This window comes from Dermacentor albipictus, unplaced genomic scaffold (genome assembly GCF_038994185.2).
Source record: "Dermacentor albipictus isolate Rhodes 1998 colony unplaced genomic scaffold, USDA_Dalb.pri_finalv2 scaffold_53, whole genome shotgun sequence".
NCBI classification, from domain to species: Eukaryota; Metazoa; Arthropoda; class Arachnida; order Ixodida; family Ixodidae; genus Dermacentor; species Dermacentor albipictus.
In genome coordinates, this window is record NW_027225607.1 from 693,516 (window position 1) to 720,616 (window position 27,101).

At 46.2% G+C, this 27,101-nt stretch overlaps 1 protein-coding gene across 1 annotated transcript in view; it reads right to left on the reverse strand.

The window, feature by feature from the left end:
• LOC135900795 (splicing factor C9orf78) overlaps positions 1 to 26,821 on the reverse strand; it is a 253,901-nt gene extending 227,080 nt beyond the window's left edge. The window contains exon 1 of the mRNA XM_065430376.2: positions 26,659 to 26,821. Within this exon, the coding sequence (XP_065286448.1) occupies positions 26,659 to 26,789 (131 nt within the window). The 5' untranslated portion in view covers positions 26,790 to 26,821. The remainder of the gene's footprint in view (positions 1 to 26,658) is intronic.
• Between the last annotated feature and the right edge of the window lie 280 nt (positions 26,822 to 27,101).

Consider the following 27,101-nt stretch of genomic DNA (forward strand, 5'->3'; position numbering starts at 1 on the left):
TCTTCAGACATAGGTGACCATATTGATGCTGTTTTGATAGACTTTGCAAAGGCCTTCGACACTGTCTCACAGCCTAAACTTATGCACAAGCTGGTCGCTATACTAAAAGATGCATCTTTGGTTGGATGGATATCAGACTTTCTTTCCCAGCGTTCGCAATATGTATGTTTCAACTCTACTAACTCACCCTTGATATCTGTTTGGTCAGGGGTTCTCCAAGGTTCAGTACTGAGTCCTCTTTTATTCCTGCTTTATATTAATGATCTCCCCCTACACACCTCAGTTAAGATACGCCTTTTCGCAGATTGCGTTTTATACCATACAAGCTACTGATCATGTTGTCCTTAACAATTATTTTGCCGACTTCTGCAACTGGTCCACAGCATGGCAAATGAATATCAACTTTTCCAAAACTGTCCCCATGTCCTTTACATGATGCTCACCCCCTTCCTTCTTGGCCTATGCCTTTAACAATATTACTTTATAGGATCTTCGAATTCAAATATTTAGGTATCCTACTAACAGATGATTTGTCATGGTCGAAACACATTGATGTCATCTGTAACAAGGCCCTTAAAAGACTAGATTACTTGCATTGTACACTGCGTCTTGCTCCTCAAGAAACTAAACTTCTTGCGTATAAAACCCTCATTCGACCCATCCTCGAATATGGCTGCATTGTATGGAACCCATACAAACTCTGTGATGTCAAATAATTAGAATCAGTGCAAATAAAGGCAGTGCGTTTTGTTTGTAGGAGATATGACAAGAAATTTTCGCCGTCTAACTCTCTTCCGCTACTTGGTCTCACTCCTCTTGCAGAGCGTCGCAAACTTGAATGCGTAAAATTCCTGTACACATTAATCAATTCTCCTCCCCTTTCCTTTCTAGATAACTACTTGACTTCTTCCAAACCCTCATGTACGAGGAGTCATCATGCTCCAAATAATTCAACCTGTTTTGCTCGCAGTGATTCCTTTAAAAACAGTTTTTTTCCATCAACAATTAAATTCTGGAATTCATTACCGGGCAACATCCGTTCACTACCACTGAAAAAATTCACGCAAGCTTGTTTATAAATTTTTTAAGCTTGTTGTTCATCTGACTCCTGCAATAACCTCATTGCGGCTGCAGTATGCATAGATAAATAAATAAATAAATAAATAAGGGCGCTGCCAAACCCAGTTCCAATTTCTTTTTCTCTTTTCCAGGAAGTGCACGACTGCAAGTACGCAGCATGCTCTCCATCATAGTATGCGTAGTGTAGATTACTTTTGCAAGTTTCGGATGCATTTTCACATGCACTGCATCTAGCACAGGTCACTCGACCTCATAGTTCTGGGAACTATGGCCAAATCTTTGACATTTGAAGCATCTCAGGGGGTTGTGTACATATGGCCTGACACAGATCTTCATGTACCCTGCCTCGATGGTTTCTGGCAGCACACACTGGAACGGAACGTGAGAATTAGGTGCTCAGTGTCACTTTCTTTCTGTCACGCCTCATTTTGATTTGTTTTACGTTGATAATATTTTGTTGTTTCCATTCTTCCAGGAGTTCAGTCTCGCTCAGCTCCATCAAATCATTATAGAAAATCACACCACAGATGGTGTCCATGGTGTGGGGTGGGGTCACTGAAACTGGTTGGTATGTCCCCGAAAGACAACAGGTCATGTAGTTTTTCATATTGCTTTTCGTCATGAGGTTCCAAGAGGAGGTTGCCACTTGCCAGTCTCGATGCGTTATAGCCTGGGCCAATAGTTTGAGTTCGACATTTGGAAACGAGGAACGGCGAGATAATTCTTGTCGTCTTTCCTGGTTTCTCAGAATGAATTACTTGATAGCGGAGCAAATTTTCCGGGTTGTGTCAAAAAAATTTTCAATACTTCAGTTCGCCCTTCTTTCTGAAGGCGATTAGGGAGTTTCGGAATGAAACTATCCATAGCAAATCTTGAGTTTAAGGCAGTAATGCCAGCCGTCTGCCGTGAAGCCCAACAAAGGAATGCCGCAGATCTTGTAAAAACATATCCTGCAGACGCCAACTGTACGTTTCCGTTATAAGCAAATATGCACGCCAAGGTTGGCTGTTACACACAAGGTTAACCCTTGCTGCCGGGAAAATCAGAGGTAAAAAGAAATGAAGAAAGGACAGTTGTGATCGGCTGTTCTACCACCGAGCCCGGGACTTCGAGCAGGAGCTGAGGCTGCCATGTGGCCAAGGCCTCTTCAAGGGACACCGATGAGCTGCCCCTATTCGAGCCCTCTTCCTGGCAGTGGACAGGCTGCTTTGATCGGCCATTCACCCCGCGACACCCTGCGGTCACGGCTCGCGCAATTATGGGCATTGGGCCGATGGCTTCGCCAAAATGGTTCTCAAAACAGATGATTTATGACCAGTGCGGAAGTACCTCGGTCAGAAGAGGTTTGGGCAATTAGCAAGAATATGGCCATCATTTGTCAGCCACAGAAATTGGCACGTCCAAGCTGGAGACGCGGTCAGTCAGTGCAATGGTATGGCCTATCACCTATCAGCCGTCCTAATTGGCACGCCGGGAACAGAGTCAGAGTATGATTGGAGTCACATACGCCACCCCTCTTCCCCTGTTTGTGCCCAGTGATGTCCGTGCGTTTCCGACAAAGGTCCCTTCAGAGGGAAAGGGCAACCGATCTCCGGATTGGTGGGACCTGATGTGATCGGTCTCCTGACACCAGATTGGGGGAAGTGACTGAACAATGACCACACAAGGCATAAAAGGAGTAACGGATGGTGGGAGTGATCGGCTGCTACAACTTCTTCATGAACTTTTTCTGTGCTATTTTGAATGTTCTTGTACATATGTAAATATAAACGCGTTTGTAAAACGTCATGAATATCGCACCCTGCCTCACGTTCCCTTACTCCCCCACAATAAAAGTAGATTCCACATCTTCGAACCCCAAGTCGCAACATTGGATGGCAGCAGCGAGATAGTCTGCGCAGCGCTTCAACTTCGGCATGGTGAGTGCACGACCTTTTCTCCTTGAGAGTTGCCAGGCTTAATGTGGTTCTTCCTGGTAACAAGGGTGTAGGAAGACTTGTTGAAAGATACCTTGCTTCTACACTTAATTCCTTCAGAAACTTGTTGGTAAAAGAGAGGTAGCCATGGATTGAAGGAAGTTGTGCAGAATGGACCTAAATGCGATATGTGGGGAATTCGGGATTGATTGTGGGAGGCAGCTGAAGAAGGCGGAGGTCATCGATGGGATAGAGGCAAGCAGCAGAGATGATGAGGAGGAGATCGTGGAGGCTTGGGAGGATATTCATGGCCAGAAAGAGCAAGAGCAGGAAGAATGCTGAAGGGAAGAGCATAAGCGACAGCACAGAATATAGATAGAGGAAACTGACAGAGAAATCCAGCATCTCAGGGGGCTGTAGGCACGATCTAGGCTGCACGTATTCGAGGACAGCAAACACATACAGTTTTCTTGATTTTTTTCGAGAATGTTTGCGCAGAGGTACAGCTGGACTGCGACTTCTGGTCGGTAGGGTTGTTGGAGGCACTTACCGGTGGCATGTCCTGTTGCTTAGCTCGCCTTTCTGATGTCGACTTCAAGAAGTATGATCTGGCTGAACAGGCACTGTTGCGCCATTTTGGTATTTCTGTGGAGAGCGAGAGACAAGATCAAAGTGACCAGTACAAAATTTGTCCTATCGAAGAGATTGAGGTTGCACCAGTAAATGAAGAGCACGAAAAGTATAAGGTGGCAAAATCCTCAGAGATGGAGCATATCGAGAGCAAGGCCGTTGCCAGTCTACAGAGAAAGGCCATTCCGGAGGGCGTCTCTTATGAGGACGAGGCTTGTTCCAGTAGCCATGAGAAGGTTAAGGAGGCGCTGGAGACCTTCCTTGTATCTGAGCACTTGGGCAACTTTCCGGAATCGTCTAGATACATAATCGTCAGATACGGTGGCGGCTGAGCCAAGAAAAGACCCGACGTGGCAGAACGGAGCGGAGATAACTCAGGGCTCCAGCATCGGTGACTGTGCAATGCAGTCGTACACCGAAACAGAGCTGGCGGCCATCCCGGAGAGCCCTCCTTGCGGGGGCGAGGCTTGTTCCAGCAACCCTATGAGGGTCAGTGTAGGGCTGGATACCTTCCTCATGCCTAAGCACTTGAGTGACTCTCTGGCAGTGACGAGAATAGAGAGCGAAGAAGCGACAGTGGCGATTTCAAAAGGCGTTCCTTGCGAGGACGAGTCTTGTTTCAGTAGCCCTAACAGTGTAAAGGAGGCACTTTAAGCCTTCCTCGTACCACTGCACTTGAGCGACGTTCCGGGATCGCCAAATGGAGAAAATGCCAGGGTGGCCAAGCAGGGCAGGAACCCCATGCTCGGGGTTTTCAGCGACACATCTGATGATCACCTGACAAGGCAAAATTTTTTCATACCGCACAGGGTCAAAGGAGCTCAGTGTTCGACGGCGAGAAAACTTGCGAAAGTCTCCACATCACAGCGCGTGAGACAGAAGAACAGGCCAGCGTGCAGAGCCGAGAAAGGTTCATTATGAAGAGTCAGAAAGCGGTGGTGTCGAAAGGGGCTGATTACGACAGGAGAGGGCACGTCTCTGCGAGTAAGGGTGCGGCTGAAATGTTCAACTTGGCTGAGACATGCGATTTGGAACAGGGTCAGTCGAACAGTCACTAAGGTGGAATCACAGGAGGATCTGAGTAGGTGATTGAAACACGTTTTGTTAATTTCCCGAGAACCTTTCTTTTTTGGGGGGGTACTTCGTTTATTGCAAACACGCTTAGTTCATTTTCTGCTTAATAGAGTTTTGCAAAGCTGCACACTTATTCCTCAGATAGTTTGGTATACAGTGAACCAAAATAAATTTTAAAAATGATTAATAAAATTTGGAGGACACATAAGCTTTGCCTTTAAAAGCAGAACGCGACAGCATTCAAAGATCCCTGACTGCTTGTCAGGTTTCCTGGCAACCGCAACTTTCTTGCAGATGCACGGTGACGAGCGCCATCTGGATGGTGTTGTTACACAAAGTTTCCATCCACAAAGACGAACAAGTGATCACATTTTCACTCCCACCCAAACAATCGAGATGAAGTACAAGAAAAAAATCGCAACTCTATCTGGCCTTCTTAGATCTAGAAAAAGCCATCGACTCAATACCACATCTTAAACTATGGGGAAAGCTTGAAAACATGAAACTGGACCAGTAACTTTTTTAATTATTGAAAGCACTTTATAAACAATGCACAGCAGTTTAGGAAGTCCATGGACTAAAATCTCGGAAGGTGAAACTAAAAGCCGGATTAAACAGGGATGTCCTTTATCACTGACCCTATTTAATATCTATATGAACAGCCTACTGAGAGCTCTAAACAACGAAGGACCTGAAGCGAGACTCTCCACCAAAACAATAGGCTACCAAGAGGTGTACACAAAAATCTCTGCTTGGCATTAGCTGACGATGTTGTGCTTCTGGCTGAGTCGGCAGTAGACCTACAGGACCTACATATCTGTTCCCGAGTTGTGGTTGAGGACTACCTCAAGTTCAATGCAGAAAAAACGCAATGGTTGAGCCTAAACACAAAATCTGAAGGAATTACATTCACTTTAGAAATTCTATAACAAAGACAGCAACTTATAAATATCTTGGAATTTAAATATAAGACAAAAAGTAACTTGAAAAACAACCTGTTTCAATGATCATCTTTCAATTTATCTTTCCACGTCGTGACCATCCATACAAAGTCAAACGCATTAACTGCCACTCATCCCATTATGCATATTCGTTCTTACCGCGCACAATAACTGAATGGAATGCCTTACCAGGTACTGCCACAAAACCATACTTGACTAAGTTTCAAGATTTATTCGCTCACGACTTGTCAACTAATCTTATTATTATTAGTTAACGACTTTTACAGTGTCTTCGATGTTTGTTGCTGTTTGCTTTTCATTGCAGTTGCCTTATGTTCTCCTAATATGTAATAATGTTATCTCTGCAATAATTGTTACTTAGGTATCTTGTATATTGCCTATGTTTTACTCTATTACTACGTTTGTTATATTTCCTTGTTTTCATTATGATGTATAATCTATGACCAGTGCCTGTGATCGCCCTGCCCCCCATGTAAAACCCTTGTAATGAGGGCCTTTGGGGGTATTTTGAATAAATGAATGAATAAAAAATCGAAGTCTAAAAGGCCGAGTATGGCACTTATCCCGACCCGTATTCAGTGGGTCGTACAACCTTTACTCAGTGGGTCGCACACAGTAGAAAACACACGCAGTCCCAGCAACAACATATTCAACTGAAACACTAGCATACTTGACCCAGACAATAAAATGACTAAACCGGCACCAAAACGAGCTTGGGCGACGGCTGCTGGGAGGAAACAAATGGGCTGGTCACCGTTTTAAATTCGAGAAGCAAGGTCAAAATACATGGGCAGGCTGAACTTTATATGTGAAGCCAAGTACAGCAGCTGAATATACCTACACGAGTGGCATAAGGGCACAAAGACCCTCTGGATGCAACAGCTCGCCTCTATCAAAACAAAATTTGGCCCAAACCCAAAGGTCTAGGAAACCGCAAGTGACAGCGAATGGCGTAAACAAGTGAGCAAATGAATAGCACAGACAAGCACAGACATCTGGCGCACAGCGATCGCAAAGCAAAATAGCCTATCGTACTATGTGAAACAAACTGGAACCGGGCAGTGTACCATACTACAGGGGAGACGGACCAAGCGCACTGCTCTTCCGAGCTCACACAGGATCTTTGGCCACTCAACGACAGCATGAACTGTTCAACCCTTCATGCTGTTTGTGCAGTGCCCCCGAAAAACAGTTGCTCGAGTTTAGCAGGCCTGACCATGCCCGCATGATAAACCCCGAACACCACCAAGCTTGACGTGTTGTGTTCTCATGTGCCTCTCTGGTCAAATCGATGAGGCACAAATCAACCGGGTCCAGTCAACAAAGAGCCTATTGCTGTGGCGGGAATGGCTCTGCAGACAAACCAAAAGCAGACTGGCCAGGATAACGCACAACGCACCTCCCTTTTGTCAACCATGCACATTGGCGCGCCACCACTTGGACATCAATGCGAAGACAACAACTGCGCATAGTGGAGCGTTCAGCTACCCCTCCTCAGGAACCGTGTGGAACCCAGCCAGATCTACCCCTGCGACAGTAACCAAGGTATTGGCTACAGGCTACGATACACCATCCAGATGTTTTCGTCCCCATGCCACTCAGTTAGCAATGCCAAACTTGGCTCTTCTTGGCACAGCATTTTACTCTGGTGGTGGTGGTGGGGGGCTCCTTCGCAAAATTGTGATGACTTGACAGTACATGAACAAAAAAAAAAAACAATGAACTGTGAGAGGCACCAAAAAACTATATATTTCTTCCTATGGTGCCTAAAACGCCTGCCCTGGGAACAAACTTAAAAAACCGAGCAGGCTACGCTGCTCTATGAATGGTAGAAATGCTAGAAAACGGGTCTGTGTTTGAGTTTCCGCTTAACAGGATTATGTTTTCGGGTATATTCAAGTCCCAATCCAACGCTATCATGTCTGTAGGTTGTATTTACTTCATATTTTTAGATTTCTAAATAGCGCATTTGCACTTCGACATTTGTTTAGAGTGTCGCAGTGCACCTTTCTGAACTTCTCATGCACCACCCTGAACTGCTTCAGCAGTGGAGGCAAATCGAACGGTCCTCTCGTGTCGAACAAGCACTAGCGTGTGTTGTGTTCTCTGCGTGGCATCTGCTTTTCGCATTGTCAAAAACAAACCTCAGCCAGGTACCCCAATTTAATTAACACACTGGAGGTGGGCATGAACTAGCAAGTGAAAGAGTTTTAGCATAGGCAAATCACGAGTGGCGAGCCCACAGATAGTGGGTCAGTAACAATAGCATACATTATGTAGAGCTAGACAGGGGCGTAGCCAGGGGGGGGAGGGCTTATGGGGCTTCAGCCCCCCCCCCTTTGAAATTTTTCCATGCTGCCATTCATCGACAACCAAAACAACCCCCGGTGCCACAAACCATGCTGGATTTTGCCTAGAATGTCTTTTTCACGCTCTAAAAGACATTTCAGTGCGAAGATTGCAAAATCAGGCTAGATTTCATGGCAATGCACATGCACTGGGAGTCACATACTGCAAGGAGCCCCATCCGAGCAAAATTGCAAGGGCGTTTTGATGGCGAGCGGGCTCGTCGCGGCACCTCGCGAAGGCCGCGAAATCTACAGAGCGCTTAGATTTCAATTCCGAAACTTTATGGGTATAAAGTTCTCAAACTTTTGATGCGAAAGGTGCAATGACATTTCCAAAGTCATGCTTTATTTAGATTTTCAATTCAGGAACTCTGTGGGTTTAACGTTGTTATAAACATTTGACACCAAAGGTGCATTGACTTTTTTTAAAGTCGTACATCACACCATACAACTAGACAAGCCATATGAACACACTATCAGACAAATTGACAAAGCATGCAGCGAGGTCTGATGAGACGAAGCATTGTGGTGGTTAATTTTTGCCGTCATGTCGCAGAAAAGAATATCGTAGAAAAGAATATCGTAATTTTTTTTTCACCTGCGCCAAAGCATCCATGTCGAGACACTAAAGTCAGGAAAGGTAACTACGTTCTTATATATTTTTCTACTTTGACTTTTATTCGTGAGAACACATTGAACCTCTTCAATCTTTTTGTTCTCGCTACCCGCAGGCAGCCAGAGCCAGCCAGAATGCACACGCTTATCTCGTGTTGCCCCAACCACTGCGCGGAGCACTTCGATGCACATTCGTTTTTCTTTGGCCGAGTAGATTTTTTTGCCTGGCAGAATTTTGGTCGCTTTCTGGCTAGTCAATGAGAAAAAGAAACAATGGTCGCTCGCCACCATCACTGCAGGGACTCGACGGCTTGAAACAAGTTCGCTTGAGCGCAACCTCTGCGGAAAATTTTGTCTCACTGGTGTAGGATACTGAGCGGCATGCGTGTTGTTGCGTGAACAAAGGATTAAGACTGGAGACTACATACAAAGTATATTTGCAAAAGGTAACTGCAGCACTGGCCAGTTCAGCTGACAGCTCGAGAGCCAGAGAGCGCTCGTCATCTTTGTCGGGGTGCCCACGTGCATCGGCCACAAGAAACATGCAATATGCATGTATCATTACCTCCAGCGGTAGAAGCACCGTCCCGGGGCGTCTAAATATAGGTGATAACACGAGAGTAATATGGCTTGAGGCGTGTGACATGCACAACATCAGTGGAATTTGGGGCGGATGAGACACTGGCACCGACTGGGGCGATTTCGTAGGTAACTGGAGCCAGGGCCCACAGCATGCGATACGGGCCTGTGCACCGAGACAGGAGTTTTTCCGACAGGCTAACGTGACGAGTGGGGGACCACAGGAGTATCAGAGATCCGCGCGAAAAGTGTACGTCTTTGTGCTGGCGATCCTTAAAGCACCGTTCTTTGTCTTGAGAGGTCAGGAGGCGAGCGCGAGCAAGTTCATGTGCTTGGGCTGCCCTGGTGATGGCGTCAAGTGCATACTCGCTGGTCTCTGCTGCGGCAGATGGAAGGGATGCGTCCAGTGGCAATGTGGGCTCTCGGCCGAACAGCTGAAAGAATGGGGAATAACCAGCAGTGTCGTGATGCGAAGAATTACACGCAAAAGTTACATAAGGTAGGGCAAGGCTCCCATCAGTATGGTCAGACGAGACATACTTTGCAAGCACGTCTGTTAGGGTGCGATTCAGACGCTCAGTGAGACCATTAGTCTGTGGATGGTAAGACGTAGTCAGCTTGTGCTTGGAGGAGCAGCAATGCAGGATGTTGGCTACTACTTGAGAAAGAAATGTCCGACCACAGTCTGTGAGCAGTTAGTGTGGAGAACCATGCTGCAGAATCACGTCGCGTAACAGAAAAATGGCAACATGTGTGGCGCAGCTTGTCGGAAGCGCTCTGCTGATGGCGTAGCATGTGGCGTAATCTGTCGCCATAGCAACACACTTGTTGCCAGACGTGGATAGCGGGAAAGGGCCAGATAATTCCTAGCCAACGCGAAAGAACAGCTCCGAAGGAACGTCAAGCAGTTGAATGCACCCAGCAGGGAGCGTCAATGGTGTTTTTCAGTGCTGGCACTTTTCGCACACCACAACGTATTTCCGGACGGAGCGGGCAAGGCCTGGCCAAAAGAAGCGTCAGTGGATCCGGTCATAGGTGTGGGAGATGCCAAGGTGACCTGCCATTGGTAAATCGTGAAGTTCTTGGAGAACAGCTGACGGGAGGTGCTTAGGAATGACGAGGAGTAGGGCAGGAGCGTCAGGGCGCACATTGTGGCGGTATAATACACCATCCCAGAGAACAAACAGGTGAAGGAACGAATCAGAAGGCGAAGGTTCCAAGCCATCAATGATGGCACGCAAAGTGGCATTTTGGCGTTGCTCGTCAGTAATGTGTAGTAGCTGAGAAATGGAGAAAACGCAAGCGTCAGTATCGGGGTCAGGGTCGCCGGGTGGTTCGTCCACTGGATAGCGTGATAAACAGTCTGTGTCTTCATGTAATTGGCCCGATTTGCACACTACTGTATAGGAGTATTCTTGCAGCCGCAGAGCCCAGCGACCAAGCTGGCCGGTAGGATCCTTGAGTGAGGAAAGCCAGCAGAGCGCGTGGTGGTCCGTGTTTACAGAGAAGTGCGTGCCATACAAGTACGGGCGGAATTTGGAACCTGCTCAGATGAGAACCAGGGATTCACGATCTGTAATCGAATAGTTGCGCTCTGGTGCTGTGAGGAGGTGGCTAGCGTATGCGTTAACGCGATTTTGACCCTGTTGGCACTGGGCTAAGACAACTCCGATACTGTGATCACTGGCATCGGTACGCACCTCTGTGGGGAAAGGATGGGTCAAGGTGGGCCAGTATGGGTGGCGTGGTGAGAATGTTGGTGAGGTGGGCAAACGCGGCAGTTTGAGCGGGGCCCCACATAAAGGGCACGTCCTTCTTCAGAAGATCAGTAAGAGGTCAGGCAATCCTGCGAGGTCTTTAACGAAGCGTTGGAAGTAAGAGCAGAGTCCTACAAAACTTCGGACATCTCTGACAGACTCAGGTACAGGAAAAGACGTGACAGCACAAATTTTCTCCAGGTCTGGTTGACTACCTGAAGCGTCGACGAGGTGGCCCAGCACTGTAATCTGCCGACAACCAAAGTGACACTTCAAGGAATTTAGTTGGAGCCCAGCCTCGCACAAGACTCGAAGAACAGCTGACAAGCGCTGAAGGTGTCTCTCAAATGTAGGCAAAAATACGAGAACGTCATCTAGGTAGCAGAGGCATGTTGACCATTATAACCCTTGAAGAAGAGTCCATCATAGGCTCGAACGTTACTGGGGCGTTGCATAGATCGAATGGCATAACTTTGAATTGATACAGACCATGAGGAGTGACGAATGCCGTCTTCTCTTGGTCTTTTTCATCCACAGAAATCTACCAATCACCAGACCGCAGGTCTATTGATGAAAAGTAGTTGGCACCGTGGAGACAATCGAGGGCGTCGTCAATGCAAGGCAAGGGGTAGACGTCTTTCTTCGTAATGCGGTTTAGATTAGGATAATCTACGCAGAAACACCATGTGCTGTCTTTCTTTTTCACAAGCACCAAGGGCGACACCAAAGGGCTCGACGAAGGTTCAACAATGCCTTTGGCAAGCATCTTGTTCACTTCATCTTGAATAACCCGACGCTCTAAAGCAGAAACTCGATATGGCCAGCGATGGATAGGACTGGCATTACCAGTATTTATGTGATGCTCAACAATTGAAGTCTGGCCCAATTGGCGATTGCCGAGGTCGAATCTGTCGTGGTAGGAAACCAAAGGAGACACAGAGCTGCTGCTTGTTCAGGCAATAGGTCCGCAGCAATCACAGGACGAAATGTTGCATCAGGCCAAATAGCATACTGTGGACATCGTGAAGAAACTGAGCAGATGTCTGCGGAAAACGATGTGACGTGGTCCTCTCCGATAGCACGGAGCGTTGCAACCGATATGCCTTTGGGTAGAACTTCCTTTGTCAGCAAGGTGTCTACCATGTTGACATTTCCAAATTCCCTGAGTTGAGCCAGAACTTTGTTTTATGTCAAGACAGGCTGACACCATGTTGCCCGATGCTGTCACTCTCTAGTAAGCATGTTGAAACAAAAAAATGACTTAATCCAGTTTGAATAGTAAGTAGAAATATCTATTTTATTCAAAATGAAAAGAAAGAAATGGTAAAACCCATTCCAAACTGAGTCGAACATTTTCAAATACAAATGAAAAGGAAATGCATACAGAAGTAAATATTTTCGAATATGAGCTTTTTCTATCAACTGATAGTAAGCTCATCGGTATGAGGCCTGAACTTTGTCACAACTAAGGTTCTCTATCAGCAGCTGGAAAGTCAACCTCAACTGTTTCGACATACTCTCAGCCCATACACAACATTTCTGTGTTGGGTTTCACTACTTTAAAGAGTTTATATTGGTTTGGATGAGGGACATCTGCATCTCGGCGTCAGCCAACACTTTGTTTTTTGAGCTAAAGCTCCTTCAAAGACGTGGCAGCATGCTTTCTTTCTCCTTAATTCCTCAGTGCGTTGGTCCTTTCTGTTCTCATCCTCCTTCCGCCACGCTTTCGCCCCATGGACCATTTGAAGCATCCTCTTGGTCACTTGTACAGCCAACGTCCGATTTTTCGGACTCCCTAGGGGCCGCAACAACATCCGAAAAATCGGGCAGTCCGAAAAAAAATGAATGCTTGTCAATTTAACCGCCCTTAAAGGCTCGAATTGCCCCAGGCACGTCCGAAAAAGCTCCTAAGGCCTGCCAGTACACTTATTAGGCATATCGGTGCTCGTACTGTGGCAGGAGACGGGGGTACACACGCGTATAATTAAGAAATACATACTGTGTCCCTTGACAATTGCCCCTTCCCACGCTTGTTATGCTTCCCCGCGTAACACTGCTGTACAGAGGCGAAGCTAACTTTCGGAGACTGGCATTACGCAACGCGCTGTGCTTTGCCAGCTTCGAAGCCAATCGCGAGGATTACAAAGGCGGAGTCGGTGCCATTGCAGACAGCGGTGAATTCTTTCAATAACAAACATGGCACCGCACGGCAATGAGCTTAATAGCGAACGTAGAAGCAGCTAGGCCTAACGTTGCCCCGGTGGTGGCTACGGCTGCCAGCGGATCTGCGTACGAGAGTACCGGTTAGCGGCGGCGAGATAATCAAAATGGCGGCGGTGGTGGTTTTGATTATAGTGATCTAGAATGGGGTAGTGGTATCAGGGAGAGCCCGCGGATGTGGCATCTCACGTCGACGCCGCCAGATGGCGCCACTAAGCGTGGGCTGTACGGAACGCGAAACTGAGCATTTTCAACGTAGAGAAAGCCGTGTGCGCTTGGTGTCGCGCCGAAAAAAGAAAGCGCGCAGCTCCGTAGCATGTTTCCTGAAAACTTCCTCCGAAATTAAGAAAAGGCGCAGAGAAAGGTGGAAAGGCGGAAGTTCTTAAAGCTTGCGTGAAAATAAAGCCGACCCAACAAGTGCAGAGAACGGCCGCACGACGATGCGACTGACTTCTAAACTAAAAGTTCGCGAACACCGTAGAAGAGGTAAATATGTGGATGGGTAAATTGCTTAATTCATTTGCCATTAACAATTTTTATACAGGTCAGTACCCAATCGCATTCACAAGTTCAAGTGAGCCAAACAATTGCGGCGCGTGTACTAACACGGAACAGAGGCCAGATATGATGAGGTTTAATTTATTCCTTTGGGTGCGATTTTGTTTACAAAAGCATATATCCACTGAAAGCTAGGGAGTTAATCCTATGGTGATGCCACTATTATGCGGTCGTAATGGTTACCAGGGATAGCGAAATTTCGTAACACAGCAAAATAAAGAGAACTCGTGGTGGCCAAATTGTTTTCGGCCACCACGAGTTCTCTTTATTTTGCTTTATCGGTACAAAAGATGGGCAGCTACACTCTTAAAACTTTACACCCCTTTGGGGTGTAAATTTGTCCCACAACAATCGTCATCTGCCTTGCTTGCGTCGCCTTTCCTGAAAACTCGGCGCTCGCTACTTTTCTGTCGAGAATGCTGCGTCACACTGATAACGCGCATGCCGTTCGTGACTGGGAAGTACCGGGCTCGCCGCGTTAGAGAAAGGAAACACGGGCAAGACGGATGACGATTATTGTTGTGGGACAAGATAAGCCCCAAAGAGTGTAAATTTTTCTAAGAGTATTCTACTTTCTCAAAGTGCTTGGCTGCTACGAGAGAGGCACCATGAGGAACAGCTTATCTTCGCGTGCAATTTCTTTTTACGCCGTTCCTGTCGCGATTGGTTGATCCTTTTTACATAGAAGTGCAGCCTGGTCAGCACATAGAACTTGGTCAACTCTGTTGTGAGCGCATCTGAGTGCTGGCTGCAGCCTAAGGCATAGCCCAAGTTCTCCTTCACTAGCAACTTTACATCCACTATGCTGTCACTGCAGAGTTTCTCTCGGCTGAAAAACACAGTGAAGGTGTCCTCCAACTTCTTCACTGCCCTGAAAACCTCCAGCGAAGGATATAACAACCCTCCCTTGTCGCATGCCACAGTGAACTCTGAGTTTCTGCTTTCCGTATTGGGGGTTACCAAAAGAAAGGCCTTGTAAGGCATGCAGTCATAACACTTCAGAAACTTTCGAGCAACATACCCTGCCATGTAATGTATTAGACGGTCGTCGCTTTTGTGCTCCACCAACTCTCTTTGCTCAGCATGCAGGAATACTACGAAGCATGCCCTCGGCTGAAGCTAGGCTTCCTTCCTCAATGAGATGGTCGACTGCAGCAGCCCTGCATGGCTTATTGAGCTGGAGCATCTTGCGCACTCAGGAGAGAACTCATTTCTCCACTAGCTCCATTAAAGTCAGCATTGCCTGCATGAGCGTACTATTCTCGCAAGGTTATAAAAGGATCGGCAATTAACGACAATTAGAAACTGCCTTGGTGTTGAGACTGTGATTAAACCCACATGATTGCCTCCGAAAAAGTTTTCCAGCGAATCCTGGCTTAACCTGGATGTCATAACATACCTAAATCCCTTGCTGACAAGATTATCCAGCAGTGATAATGTGCTGGATATCGTCACCCTTTGGCCATCTGCAGTTGAATCGCTTAAAAATCAACTTACTCTTTTAACATGTTTCGCACACAAACCGCACATGCTTCGTCGAGTTTCTTGTCTTGGCGGGGCAAGTTGCGTTCCCAAATTCGCCGTGTTTATTCATCTTTCAGTGCGGTGAACAACGACGGCTGCTTTCCTTTCTTCCACTTATATCCTGTTTCACGTACAGCCGGGAGCGAAGCAGTGTCGTTGCCGTTGACGTTTCGACCTTCCTACTTCTCGCGTGTTCGACCGACTGCGCGCGAAACAGACTCGAACGGTAGGTTGAAACACCAAAAAACAGTCAATGTCGCGATCAAGCCCGCACGAACGAGCGCGCGAAGCCCTTTATTCTATGGCGAAGCAGCGGAGCAAGCCAGCCCACGCGACTACAGCACTGCCACCGAAATCCACGTCCCGTCCGCACTCGCCGCCTCGCTGCAATGCATAGGGCGCTCCGGCTCCTGAGCCCACTACCCCTTTCTAGAACACCATAGTTTTGATTAATGCCATTTCAGACCTGCAGTCAGGACTATAGTACGTGGTGGTGCCGCGAAGCTGTGCAAATTATCGGGCATGTCTGAAAAACTGGGCGCATGGAAAATCGGCCGTTAACTACACTGGCAATACCTCGTTCCGTTGACACGGCGTCAATGAGGATTCGTTGCAATTCTCCTGTTAGTGGAGCCAGCATTAACACGACTTTCATTCCCTTTCAATAAAATTACAGCTAATTTTCCCAGATAGAAGCACAAATTTCCTGAGTTTTCCACGAGTATTTCCAGACTATTCAAATTCCCTGAGAGTTCCTGGTTTTCCCGGTTGGTAGACACCCTGGTCAGACCAAAATTAACGACAGGGAGGCATGTCCGGTTATCGGCGACGGTGACGACGGAGTGGGGCACAGTGATATTGCGCACCAAAAGGACATCAGGAACAGGTGTGGCGACGTAATCACCATCCGGCACAGGAAAAGATTATAGCAATTCAACGAAAGTCAAGGTTTTAGGCGGCAGGCGGACGAAGGCGGTCGTACTAAAGTTGTTCGGCAATTCAGCACGAATATGAGCGAGTAGGGGAAGTTCGAGGCAAAGGGTACTGGCAGAACAGTCGATCAAAGCTAAATGCGCCGTAAGAAAGTCGAGTCCAAGGATTAGGTAATGGGGACAATTGGTCAGCACTGTAAAAAGAACAGGAACGTGGCAGCCGGCGATACTTATACGGGAAGTACACATTCTAGTAACGTCAACAGAGCTGCCATCAGCCACGCGTACGGCTCGAGCAGGAGGAGGCGTGAGAACTTTCCTCAGTCGACGACGGAGGTTAGAACTCATTATGGACACCTGGGCTCCAGCATCTATTAACGCCGTCAAAGGGACACTGTCAACGTGAACAAGTAAGTTCTGGTTTGTTGGGAGCGTCAGTGGAGTATTTGGACAGGACGAACGTGATGTAGCACTACCTCCAAGAGCTGCATGGCCCAGGGGATGGTCCAGAATTGGTCGGCGACGAATAGCGGCGTGGCTGGGGCGACGGGTACCGACGGCGCCGAGGTGACGGCGAGCGAGCAGGGTGACTGACATCGATGGATACGTCAGCGGTAGGAGGCATACGGCGAGGCCAGCAACGGCGCGTGTCGGCATATGGGCAAGGAGACGGGGAAAGGGAGCTTGAATACGGCGACGTCCAGGAGGTGCGGCAGTGGCGAGAGACGTGGCCAATGCGGATGCAACGGAAGGAAATGGGCTTGTCATCCGGAGTTCTCAACTCTGTAGGGTTGTGGTATCTGGAAGGGGAATACAGATCGCTATGAGGCGTAGCTGTCGGCACCGGTTGGGCGTCAGGTCGGGAGACGGAGCAGGCAGCAGGAAAACCTAGGTTTGCAGATTCTTGCCGCACAACTGCCTGAATGAGAGAGATCACTGGAGCTGGTTGGTCAATGGTGGATTCAAGTGGGCGTGAATGGAACGGCGCAGGACTTGTAGCCTCGAGTTCACGGCGAAAAATACGTGTGACGTGCTCATTTAAGGGTGGTGGAGCGGTAAGGTTAACGCAAGACGAGGTCGCAGCCGTGCTAGGGAGCCGGGAGAACTGTGGAATGACGCGGCGAGCTCAAAGCGGCGGTATTCCTTGACAATGACGTCGATGGTGGACACGTTGAAGACCAACAAGTTGAAGGCGTCGTCCGCGATCCCTTTGAGTACGTGGCCGACTTTGTCAACCTCAGCCATTTTCTCGTCGACTTTCCGGCAAAGAGTGAGCACGTCTTGTATGTACGAGCCATACGGTTCAGTAGAAGACTGAACTCGGGTAGCAAGCTCTTTTCTAGCAGCCAGCTGCCGACCGGTGGAATTTCCAAAGAGGTCGACGAGCTTCTCCTTGAAAGCATCTCAGCTAGAGATACTGTCCTCGTGTGTCTAGAACCAGACACAAGGAGTTCCACCCAAGTAGTATAGGACATTGGCTAGCATAATGGCAGGGCCCCAGCGGTTGTTTTGGCTAACACGCTCATACAGGTTGAGCCAGTCCTCAACGTCGACATTACCTTGGCCAGAGAATATGCCAGGATCGCGGGGATTGGTAACGGTAACGTACGTTGTTGTAGGGGTCATAGGGTTAGGAGGAGACGAGGTGTCGTCACCGGGAGCCATGGCAGAAAGGTGCGGCCGCTGCGGGGCTCCATGACGAGGACGGGGAATGGCACCCTCCATGAAAGCGTTATGCGAAGAAAAGATTGAAACTGGAGACTATTTACAAAGTATATTTACAAAAGGTAACTGCAGCGCTGGCCAGTTCAATTTGGTTTGGTGCCTGTAGATATAGCACAACCCACTACGGGGGATTGGCCATGAATCGGGCGGCAGTGGGTCGAAAAAGAAGAAATACCTGAAGAGGGTTGTAGCGCCGAAAAAGACAACACATAGCAAGCGAGACGGGACAGGCGCAAATTCTCGCTTGCTATGTGTTGTCTTTTTCGGCGCTACAACCCTCTTCTGGAAACATGCACCAATTAGCACCCCCCCCCCCCAAGACGTATTACTCAATAAATACCTAAATATAATTTTTTTTACTGAAAATGAGATATTAAATTAATTCAAATCATTAATAATAATTTTCATGCTATAGTTTCTTAAATTAAGAAGTTCATATTTTTGGTTTCTTGTTGTGGAAAATAAAACAGTAAAGTTAGCATGGAAGTCTTGTTTCCATTACAAAATTATGTATGGCATCACATACGTTCCTACTACAGTGTCCTCGTGCCGACGCCTCCAGAGACAGAATGATAGGTAGCGTAATGGTTAATCCAAGTTGGCGGAAGGGACCTTCTAGAAGTCGTTTTCTACGCATGTTGAACCTATGACACTCTATAAAGAAGTGATCCATAGTTTCGGGTTCATTGTAGTAGAAACATTTAGGAGAAGGTGCCAAACCAGACCTATGGGAATAGAAATTAAGCCTTGGTATTCGGCAACGCATACACGTAAATGAAACTCCAAATTTTCTTGTTGCACACCGTTCGCTGTGCCAAGGAAATCTAAGGTGCTGAAAATCGGCGTTATCTAATACACATGATTTGGCATGTTCTTCTTGAATGGCAAATTTTTTAAAATCTTGCAGAAGTGACGTATGCCGAAGGTTTTAGGATCCTCAGTACTAGGCCTTTAAGAGATGCCGCTGCTAGTGCGCCTGCAGACTCGTTTAAAGTGAGCCCCACGTGCCCTGGCAGCCATACTAGATGGATGAGGCGTAGATGTTGGGGAATTAATGAATGAAATTCTCGGAGAATGATACTTGAATTGGGCACAAATAAAGCGGAGCAAACAGACAAGGAGTCGGTTAAGATTACGGTTGAGGAAATAGATGTGGGAAGTTTCCATAGAGCTAGGATGATCGCCAATAACTCTGCTTGAAATATTGGCGTAAAGTCGGGTAGTGGAAGAGAGAAAGACCAATTTAATCATGTCGAAAAAATGCCCACTCCGGCCTTCTCTTCACTGACAGAAGCATCTGTGGCTACTACTGCATTTATTTGGAGGTTTTCAAGGTGGTCATCTAATAAACCTTTTAGGTATTGAATAGGTAGGAGCTTAGTAATTGGGAAATATATTCCCACTTCAACACTTACTGTCGAAGTAGGTCAATTTAGAAAAGCCACATCACGGATTGATATTTGTAATGGCTCTAATAGCTTCTGCACAAAAACTACCTGGGGACAATGCAGTCTGGACCATTGATTCTCAAAGAACGCAGTTGGCTCTCGAATAAAAATATAGTAGGAGCGTCTCTGGGGAGAAGAATAGATGTTTGGAAATGTTTGGACTGTCAGTATAAGAAATTGAGTTTGAAGAGAAGGCAGGCGAGTTTTATGACATAAAATATTATTGGCTACAAATTTCGGAAGGCCGAGACACAGACGTAGTGATTCGGGTATTCTAAAAGAACCAGAGGACGTAACTTATACATAGGACCTCCTGAAAATAACACGTATCCAAACTCTAGAATGGGGCGGACATGCATACAATAAATCAGCATGGTCTCCCTGCGCATTCCAAAACGACTGCTGCAGACTCTTCGTAATAAACCAACGGCGCGTGCTCCTTTGGATGCGATGTATTCTATGTGTGTCTGCCAATTAAGCTTTTCGGTGTAAATCAATCCCAGATATTTTAAAGAATGTACCTGTGGAATAATCTCCTGACCATACGACAGTGTTATTCGGATAGGAAAAGTTAAGGGAAAGACAATGATCACACTTTTGTTGACATTTAGTGACATTTGTATTCCTTTTAGCCAAATTTCAATCTGATTCAAATATGAGCAAATTTTTATATAGGCTATGTATATCATTCGATACTGTGAAAAATGCGATATCATCAGCGTATATGTATACCTGTACGTCATGATGTGTCGGGATGTGATTTAGTAAAATATTGAATAATACGGGGGAAAGTACTGCACCTTGAGCCCCTTGTCTGTTTGTAACTTTTAGAAGAAACACCGTTTTGATAGCAATAAAATGTTCATCCGCTTAGAAAATTTTGAATCCATGCAATGACATACTGTGGAAGATTCATACTATTGAGTCTGTTGATTAAAGTGTTGTGGTAGACATACGCCTACGCAATGTCTAATGTCACTAAGGCTGCGTACTGGTTGTTGCGGCGAGCGAGTTGAATTCTACTCTCCAAGTCAACATGAGCACACCAAATTGAGCAGCCGGGCCTGAATCCTATTTCAGAATCACTTAATATTTGGTTCTCGCCTATCCACCTATCGCTGTGACCATATAGAACTCTCTCGATTACCTTACAAGATTTGAGGTCAGAGAAATAGGTCTAATGTTGTCTATTATATATCCATCGCCTGGCTTTTTGAGTAGTGGAATTATTTTGGCAACCTTCCAATCTGGATGAATCCATGCATTTTTAATCGAGTAATTTATAAAATTAAGCAAATCCTGGGGACACAATGGCGGCGGTGGTGGTGGTACCTCATATTCGAATAATATTTTTATCATTGCTGTAGTTATGCGATCAGGACCTGGGGCTGAAGCTGGCAGCATCTTTACCACTCCCATTAATTCTTCTAATGTGACTGTTATGTACTCATTAGTTGGTTCAGGTGTTGGTATATGATAGGGGCGAAGTGATGTGAATCGACGCTCTATGCCTTTTGCAATATCCTCCAGTGACTGCACTAATTGAGTGGAAGTTAAGCTAACAGACTCTACATTTATTGGGGCTGAAACAATCTTTTTAGACCGAAGAAACCAAAATAGGGCTTTTTTATTACTAGACTGTGATAGGTAACTGTAATGTTTGGTGTCATAATTTTCTTTCGCTTTGTCAACTGTTTGCCTGAATGTAGCTGCAACAAACTTATAGTCAATCCAATTACGTGGACATTGATTGTACAGTAACTTTCTCCAGGCTGCCTTTCTTCTTCTATATTCGCGTGCATAGTCCGGATTCCACCATGGTGAATAAGTACCACCTTTAGTTGACTCCATACTGAACTTGGATTTTTTATAACTGTCACTTAGCACTTGTCACAAATTACCTGCCTTAACTTCCTCATTTAGGCCAACCTGTTTTTCTAAAGCTGATCGCAGTGAAACTTGAAATTTACTATAGGTAACATAGGTGCGGACATGCTTTTCAACCAAATTAATTGGGCGCGTTATTTCAAAAGTTATTGGAAGATGGTTGCTATTTGTGGCCGAGGTAATAGCAGACCTGGAGGAAATTACACAGCCTGAACTGGAAAAAGTTAGATCTAACCCCCAACGCGATTTGCCGGATACATAAGTTGGGATTCTCGAATTTACACAATTAAGGTTATTTGACGAAACCCAATTAACAATCGTTTACCACAAGAGTCGGACCGATAACCCCATGATACGTGGCGAGAATTAAAATCACCACCTATGATTATATCCTTTCTGCATGCTGCAACCGCATCAAGAGAACCTATATTGTGGACTCCTGTAGGGAAATAAACATTGATTATCGAAAATGGGGTACATCCAGGAAATGTTACATCCAATGCTAGAATCTCACTTTCAGTGGAGAATGACTGGTGACTAATTTTAGCTCTATGACAAATTTTTTGTTGAGATGAAAAATGCTAATCCCCCTCTACGAGAAGGTCGATCTAGGCGAAAACTGTGATAATTCTTTAAATGATAACTCTTCTCTGTGGATAACTACGTTTCTTGCAGAATAATCAAATCAGGAGAAAGATCTTCACAGAAATATGCGAGATCAGCGGCTGCAGCAAAAATGGAAAAGCAGTTCCACTGCAGCACTTTCAAGCTTTGTATGTTGACGATATTCCGGCAGTATTAACTGCCGTCTGTAGAGTGTTATCCTTTAGGAAATCATCCTTTGATCAGCTCTTATTTTCATTCTTTTTAGCTTTTAGTTTGTGGAGGGTAGTAGCTCTCGGGGAGTATGGAGAAGCACGACGTTTACAAGTTCTAGCATCCAAATCCATGTTCTCCATGGTATCTGAACCGGATTCATGACTCTGAAAGCCCTCATGTTCTACATGAGTTGCGGGAGCTTCGGAGGCATCAGTACTGCGAGGCAAGGCTTCTGCCGATACGTGCTTCTCTATGTTTTCATCAGACACTGTGATCTCAGAAGCAACACTTGGATGCACAGTAACATGCAAAAGTTGCGACAACTGAGAGGTGAGAATGTGTCCAACGGTCTATGAAAAGTTCGTAAATAGACTGTCAAGGGCTTTTGCCACAGCTTTCCCTACGGCAGCAGCTACATCACCAAGAGATGCATCCATTGCTTTGGAGTGACAAGCAGCAGCTTCAGCATAGCCACATGATTTCTCTAATGAGAGTGCATGAGCTTCACGATGCAAACACTGTTTCCATTCTATAATCTGTAGAATTTCAAGCTCTTGGTCTCTCGCAGGGCATTGCGCACAGTCCGCAGGGTGGGAACCTTCACACAAACAGCATCGTTCACTCTGAGAGGAACACGTTTTTCCATCATGGCCTTCTCCGCAAATGCGACACCGAAGCTCTGATCGACATCCCTTAATACTGTGGCCATATCGCCAACACTGAACGCATTGCACTGGGCGGGGAGAAATTGCTTCCACCCTGTATAGTAATGGCCACGCCTTGATCTCTGACGGCCTATTTGTGCCTGCAAAGGTGACAATAACCGACTCTGTGGGGGCTCTTTGATTCTCCCAAATGCGTGAACATCGGTAGACGGAGACAGCACCTGCCGGGGAGAACATCTGCAGGACCTCGGAAGCACACAGACTCGCGTTGACTCCACGAACTAGCCCCTTAACGCAAGCTAGATGAGCAGGAATAAAAGGCCTCACCGGGTGATTCGCGAACATTTCGCACTTAAGAAGGTCGGAGACACAGGTCTGGTTTGGCAAACAGCATAGAATGCCCCCTCTGCCAAATTGTCGAACATCGGTTATGCTTTGGAAATGCGGGGTTGCTTTCCGCAGCTCTTCTTGAATCACCTTGGGATTCTTCACCCAAATGAATTCCCCACTGGTCGGCACTAGGGCCACTGGAACGCTGTGAATGCCACTGCACAAGAAAGCTTCTATAGGCATGTCATTAGTGGGAAACGCGGTCCAGAGGAAAGATCTCTGGCCGGGAGAAGAAAGTGACATTAGGAACTCAAAATCACATTGACGACACCACAAGAGGAAAGTACAAAACAAAACTAAAGGAAATTAAACCGCCCGATACTTGACCAATTCACCCCAGAGAACAGGAACAGAGCTCGCACAGCAGAGTGCGGGCACGGCAGCGTACTGTTCTCTCTGGAACGCAGAGGGGCGCTTGAGGGCCAGAGAGCGTTCGTCATCTTCGTTGGGGCGCCCACGTGCATCGGCCACAAAAAACGCGATATGCATGTATCAGTATGGTTCTCTGTGGACCAAGCGTCTCACATTTTCTTCTATATTCCTTCTGTAGCCACATTGTGGCCAACATGCTTTCCTTTGCGCATTTTATTCCCATGCCCCATCCCACAAAAGAAAAAACAACATTGTTGCGGTGCCGCAAATTGTCGCATGGTGAAAGTTTGATTTTGTTACTTCTTTTGCGGTAAGTAATGGCCCACGGGATGCTTCAGTTCTATTATTGCAGTAACAAATATATGGACCTTCCAGGCGCATTCCTGCCATCGCCGTCATGTTCCCTATAAAGTCCAAGGGCGACAACATCATGACCGCGCCGCGTGCCGTATGTGCGAGTGAAAGCTATGAGGGGGGAGGGGAGACGTGGCATGGGTGAGCCGACGATGGTGGTTCAGTCATGTGTGTGCAAGGGTCAAAAGGGGGGAGGAAGTGCGCCACCTCATGTCGTGCGAGATACATCAAGGGGAGTGGAGGGAGGGGGTGCTATGATCTGTGAATCTGTGGTTCCGCAACATGTTTATCTGCCTCGTTTGACGCATTATATACAGTGACTTTTGCTTAGATACATAGATTTATTGGAGAGTTATACATATATTTAAATATCTTTTTGCTAGGTTTTGTGTATACGTGCAGTGAACTTTCTTTCCAGAGACACTTTTTAGCCCTTTATCAAGCTGTACCTTCACATTTGTATATTACATTGTATCTTCACATTTCTAATGTACGAGGGCGAGTCAAATGAGTGAGCCAACCCATGCTTCACAATAATGGTTTGTTTCATTACCTGCGAGGCATGCGCGTAGCACACAGGCATCTCTAATTTACAAAGGTGACACGCAGGTGCGAGAATAAATGTTCTTCATTGCTTTTATACACTGCTTGGGTTGAACATTGTTACGTGACATAACGAACGCTCCAAAAGTTGAACAGCGTGGTGTCGTAAGGTTTTGACAGCTGAAGGTGTTTCCCGAAAAGAAATTAGTCGCCGTATGGCTGTCGTGTACGTTGAACACTGCATTTTACTGGCCACTGTGAAGCGTTGGAGCAAACGGTTCAAAGAAGGACGTGAAAGTTGCAAAGACGATCCAAGACTGGGCCAAAGCCACCATGCAATTGCCACCAACACAGTTGCAAAGGTTCGCGAGCTGATTAGACAAGAACGGAGGAGATGCATACTTGTATTGGCAGGTTGTGTGATCATTAGTCACAGTTCGGGTCACACCATAATTCATGAATATCTCAGTTATCGGCTCTTGTGTGCGCAATGGATGCCAAAGATTTTGAACCACTGCCAGAAGACAGAGGTTTGGTGCTGCCTTGACTCATCTGATCCAGTATCACAGTAAGGGTGACGACTTCTTGTCTGCAATTGTGAGCAGGTGTGAATCATGGTGCCACTACTACGAGCCTGAAACACGACGGCGCTTACAGTGGAAACATTCTGATTCATCGCCCCCCAAATAAAGCTAAGGCCATCATTTCCACCGGAAAGGTGTTGACTTTTTTTTTCGATCGTCAGGGGCCATTACTGCTCGAATTTGCTAAACCTGGAGAGACTATCAATCGTGTCCGATATTTTGAAACGCCGGACTGGCTGCGTGTCACAATCAAAAATAAACTAAGTGGAAAATTCAGGAATAGGGTCATCTTGCTCCATGACAATGCCTGTCCCCATGTTGCTGATGTGGTTATCATAAACTGGCAAAGTTCAAGAGGGAAACGCTGCAACATCCGCCATACAGCCCATACCTGTTGCCTTGGGACTTCCACATTTCGGGGCATTTGAATAAACAGCTCAAGGGAACCAGATTCGTGTCAGACGATGACATGAAAGAGTCAGTTACAGAATTCTTGAAGTAGCAACCCAGGAGTTTTACGAGATGGGAATCACATGACACTTTAGTCAGTGGGACACATGTCCAAATGCTCATGGAGACTACTCTTTAGTAAAGCACCCTGTTTGTCATATATTCGCATTGGCTCACTTTCATTTGACTCGCCCTCATATATTTTCCAGAACTCCTGCGTCTTATATGTCCTCTCTGCAGCAACTATAATTCCAATGCAATTACTCACAATACACGACCGATGGCAGCTGCTTCTGCGCAATACATTGGAACAAAGGACAGCGTCATTGAGATTTTTCCCTGGCCGTTGCAAATGTACAAAAACGTAAATGAAGTTCTGGAATGACAAAGTCTCATGACAATATTTGTCCTCAACTTGTTCATTTCATAGGCTTTACATTTTCCATATCAGTGGCATGCACTGCTTTGCTGGTTTCAAACTGATATAGTCCTAAAGTTGGTGTGATATTTTCTTTACTTATTAAATAGACAGAAAATATGGACGCATTGATATCAGTTATTTTGGGCACAATTTTTGAGATGTTCGAGAATATTCTTTTACGAAGAAAAAAAAAACATATTTTACTTCACAGTGCACAGCATTCAAGAATTCGTTTGCAGCATCTTTGGCAATGACCATGGAGTTGTTATTCGTGTATTTCTTCCCTCGGCAAATTTTGTAAGGAAGCCGAGCTGCAACGTCACCCCCCCCCCCCCCCCCGAACGAAATTTCTGGCTACGCCACTGGAGCTAGAAGTACTGCAATGAACTCAGCCAGAAAAATGGGCAAGAAGTCAGGCAAGCTTAAGGAAAAAGACAGTCGCATGACTTTAACGTCCGACCTTTTCTCAAACCACGATGAGTCAGTCGCAGCACCGCAATCGCAACGTTTGTTTCGAATGCATTTAGATCTTGTGATAACCCGTGTATACGAGTGTCACACGGTACACATGCACCGTGTGCCAGCCTTAACTAACCCCCCGCGGCAAAAGATGACGTAGGTTAGCAGCATCGCGAGCTCTGGAAAAAATATCAAACGAAATTTCAGGAGAGTTACAATACTAACCACATTGCGAATATGTACTACATTCAATGCTCAAGTAACGTTCAAACAAATAGAATTTTGGGACCTTTGAAACCAATAAACAGGAAGATATAACTATTAATGCGAATGCACGCCTACTCACCTTGATATATCGTCTTCTCCATCGCTTCTCGAGCCATCCTCATCTGAACACTTGCGTTTCCTGAAACACTTGCGCGTTTTCAATCCACTTTTAAACGCAACGCAAGCATCCTCATCTGAACCGTCTGCCATGTTTTGGGTTGTTAAAAATACAATTAAAAAAAAAAGTCGTTAAAGGTCAGGGTTGCCAGATCTTCGAGACAAAAAGTGGCCGAAAAAAATCCGGAAAGTAGCCAGAATAGTTGCCAACTGCGGCATAAGCGTTAGCCAAAGCAAAGCGTTAATTGGGAGGCAAAAATGTAGCCGCGGTGCGAAAAACTAACAACGTTGAATTTTTGACGCGAAAATAAAGAAGAAAAATTATGCAGATCCCACGCATTGGGGGAATGTATGTAAGCGAAGCTTTCCGTGCTGGATGCTTTGATCGACGATAATTAGTGGTGA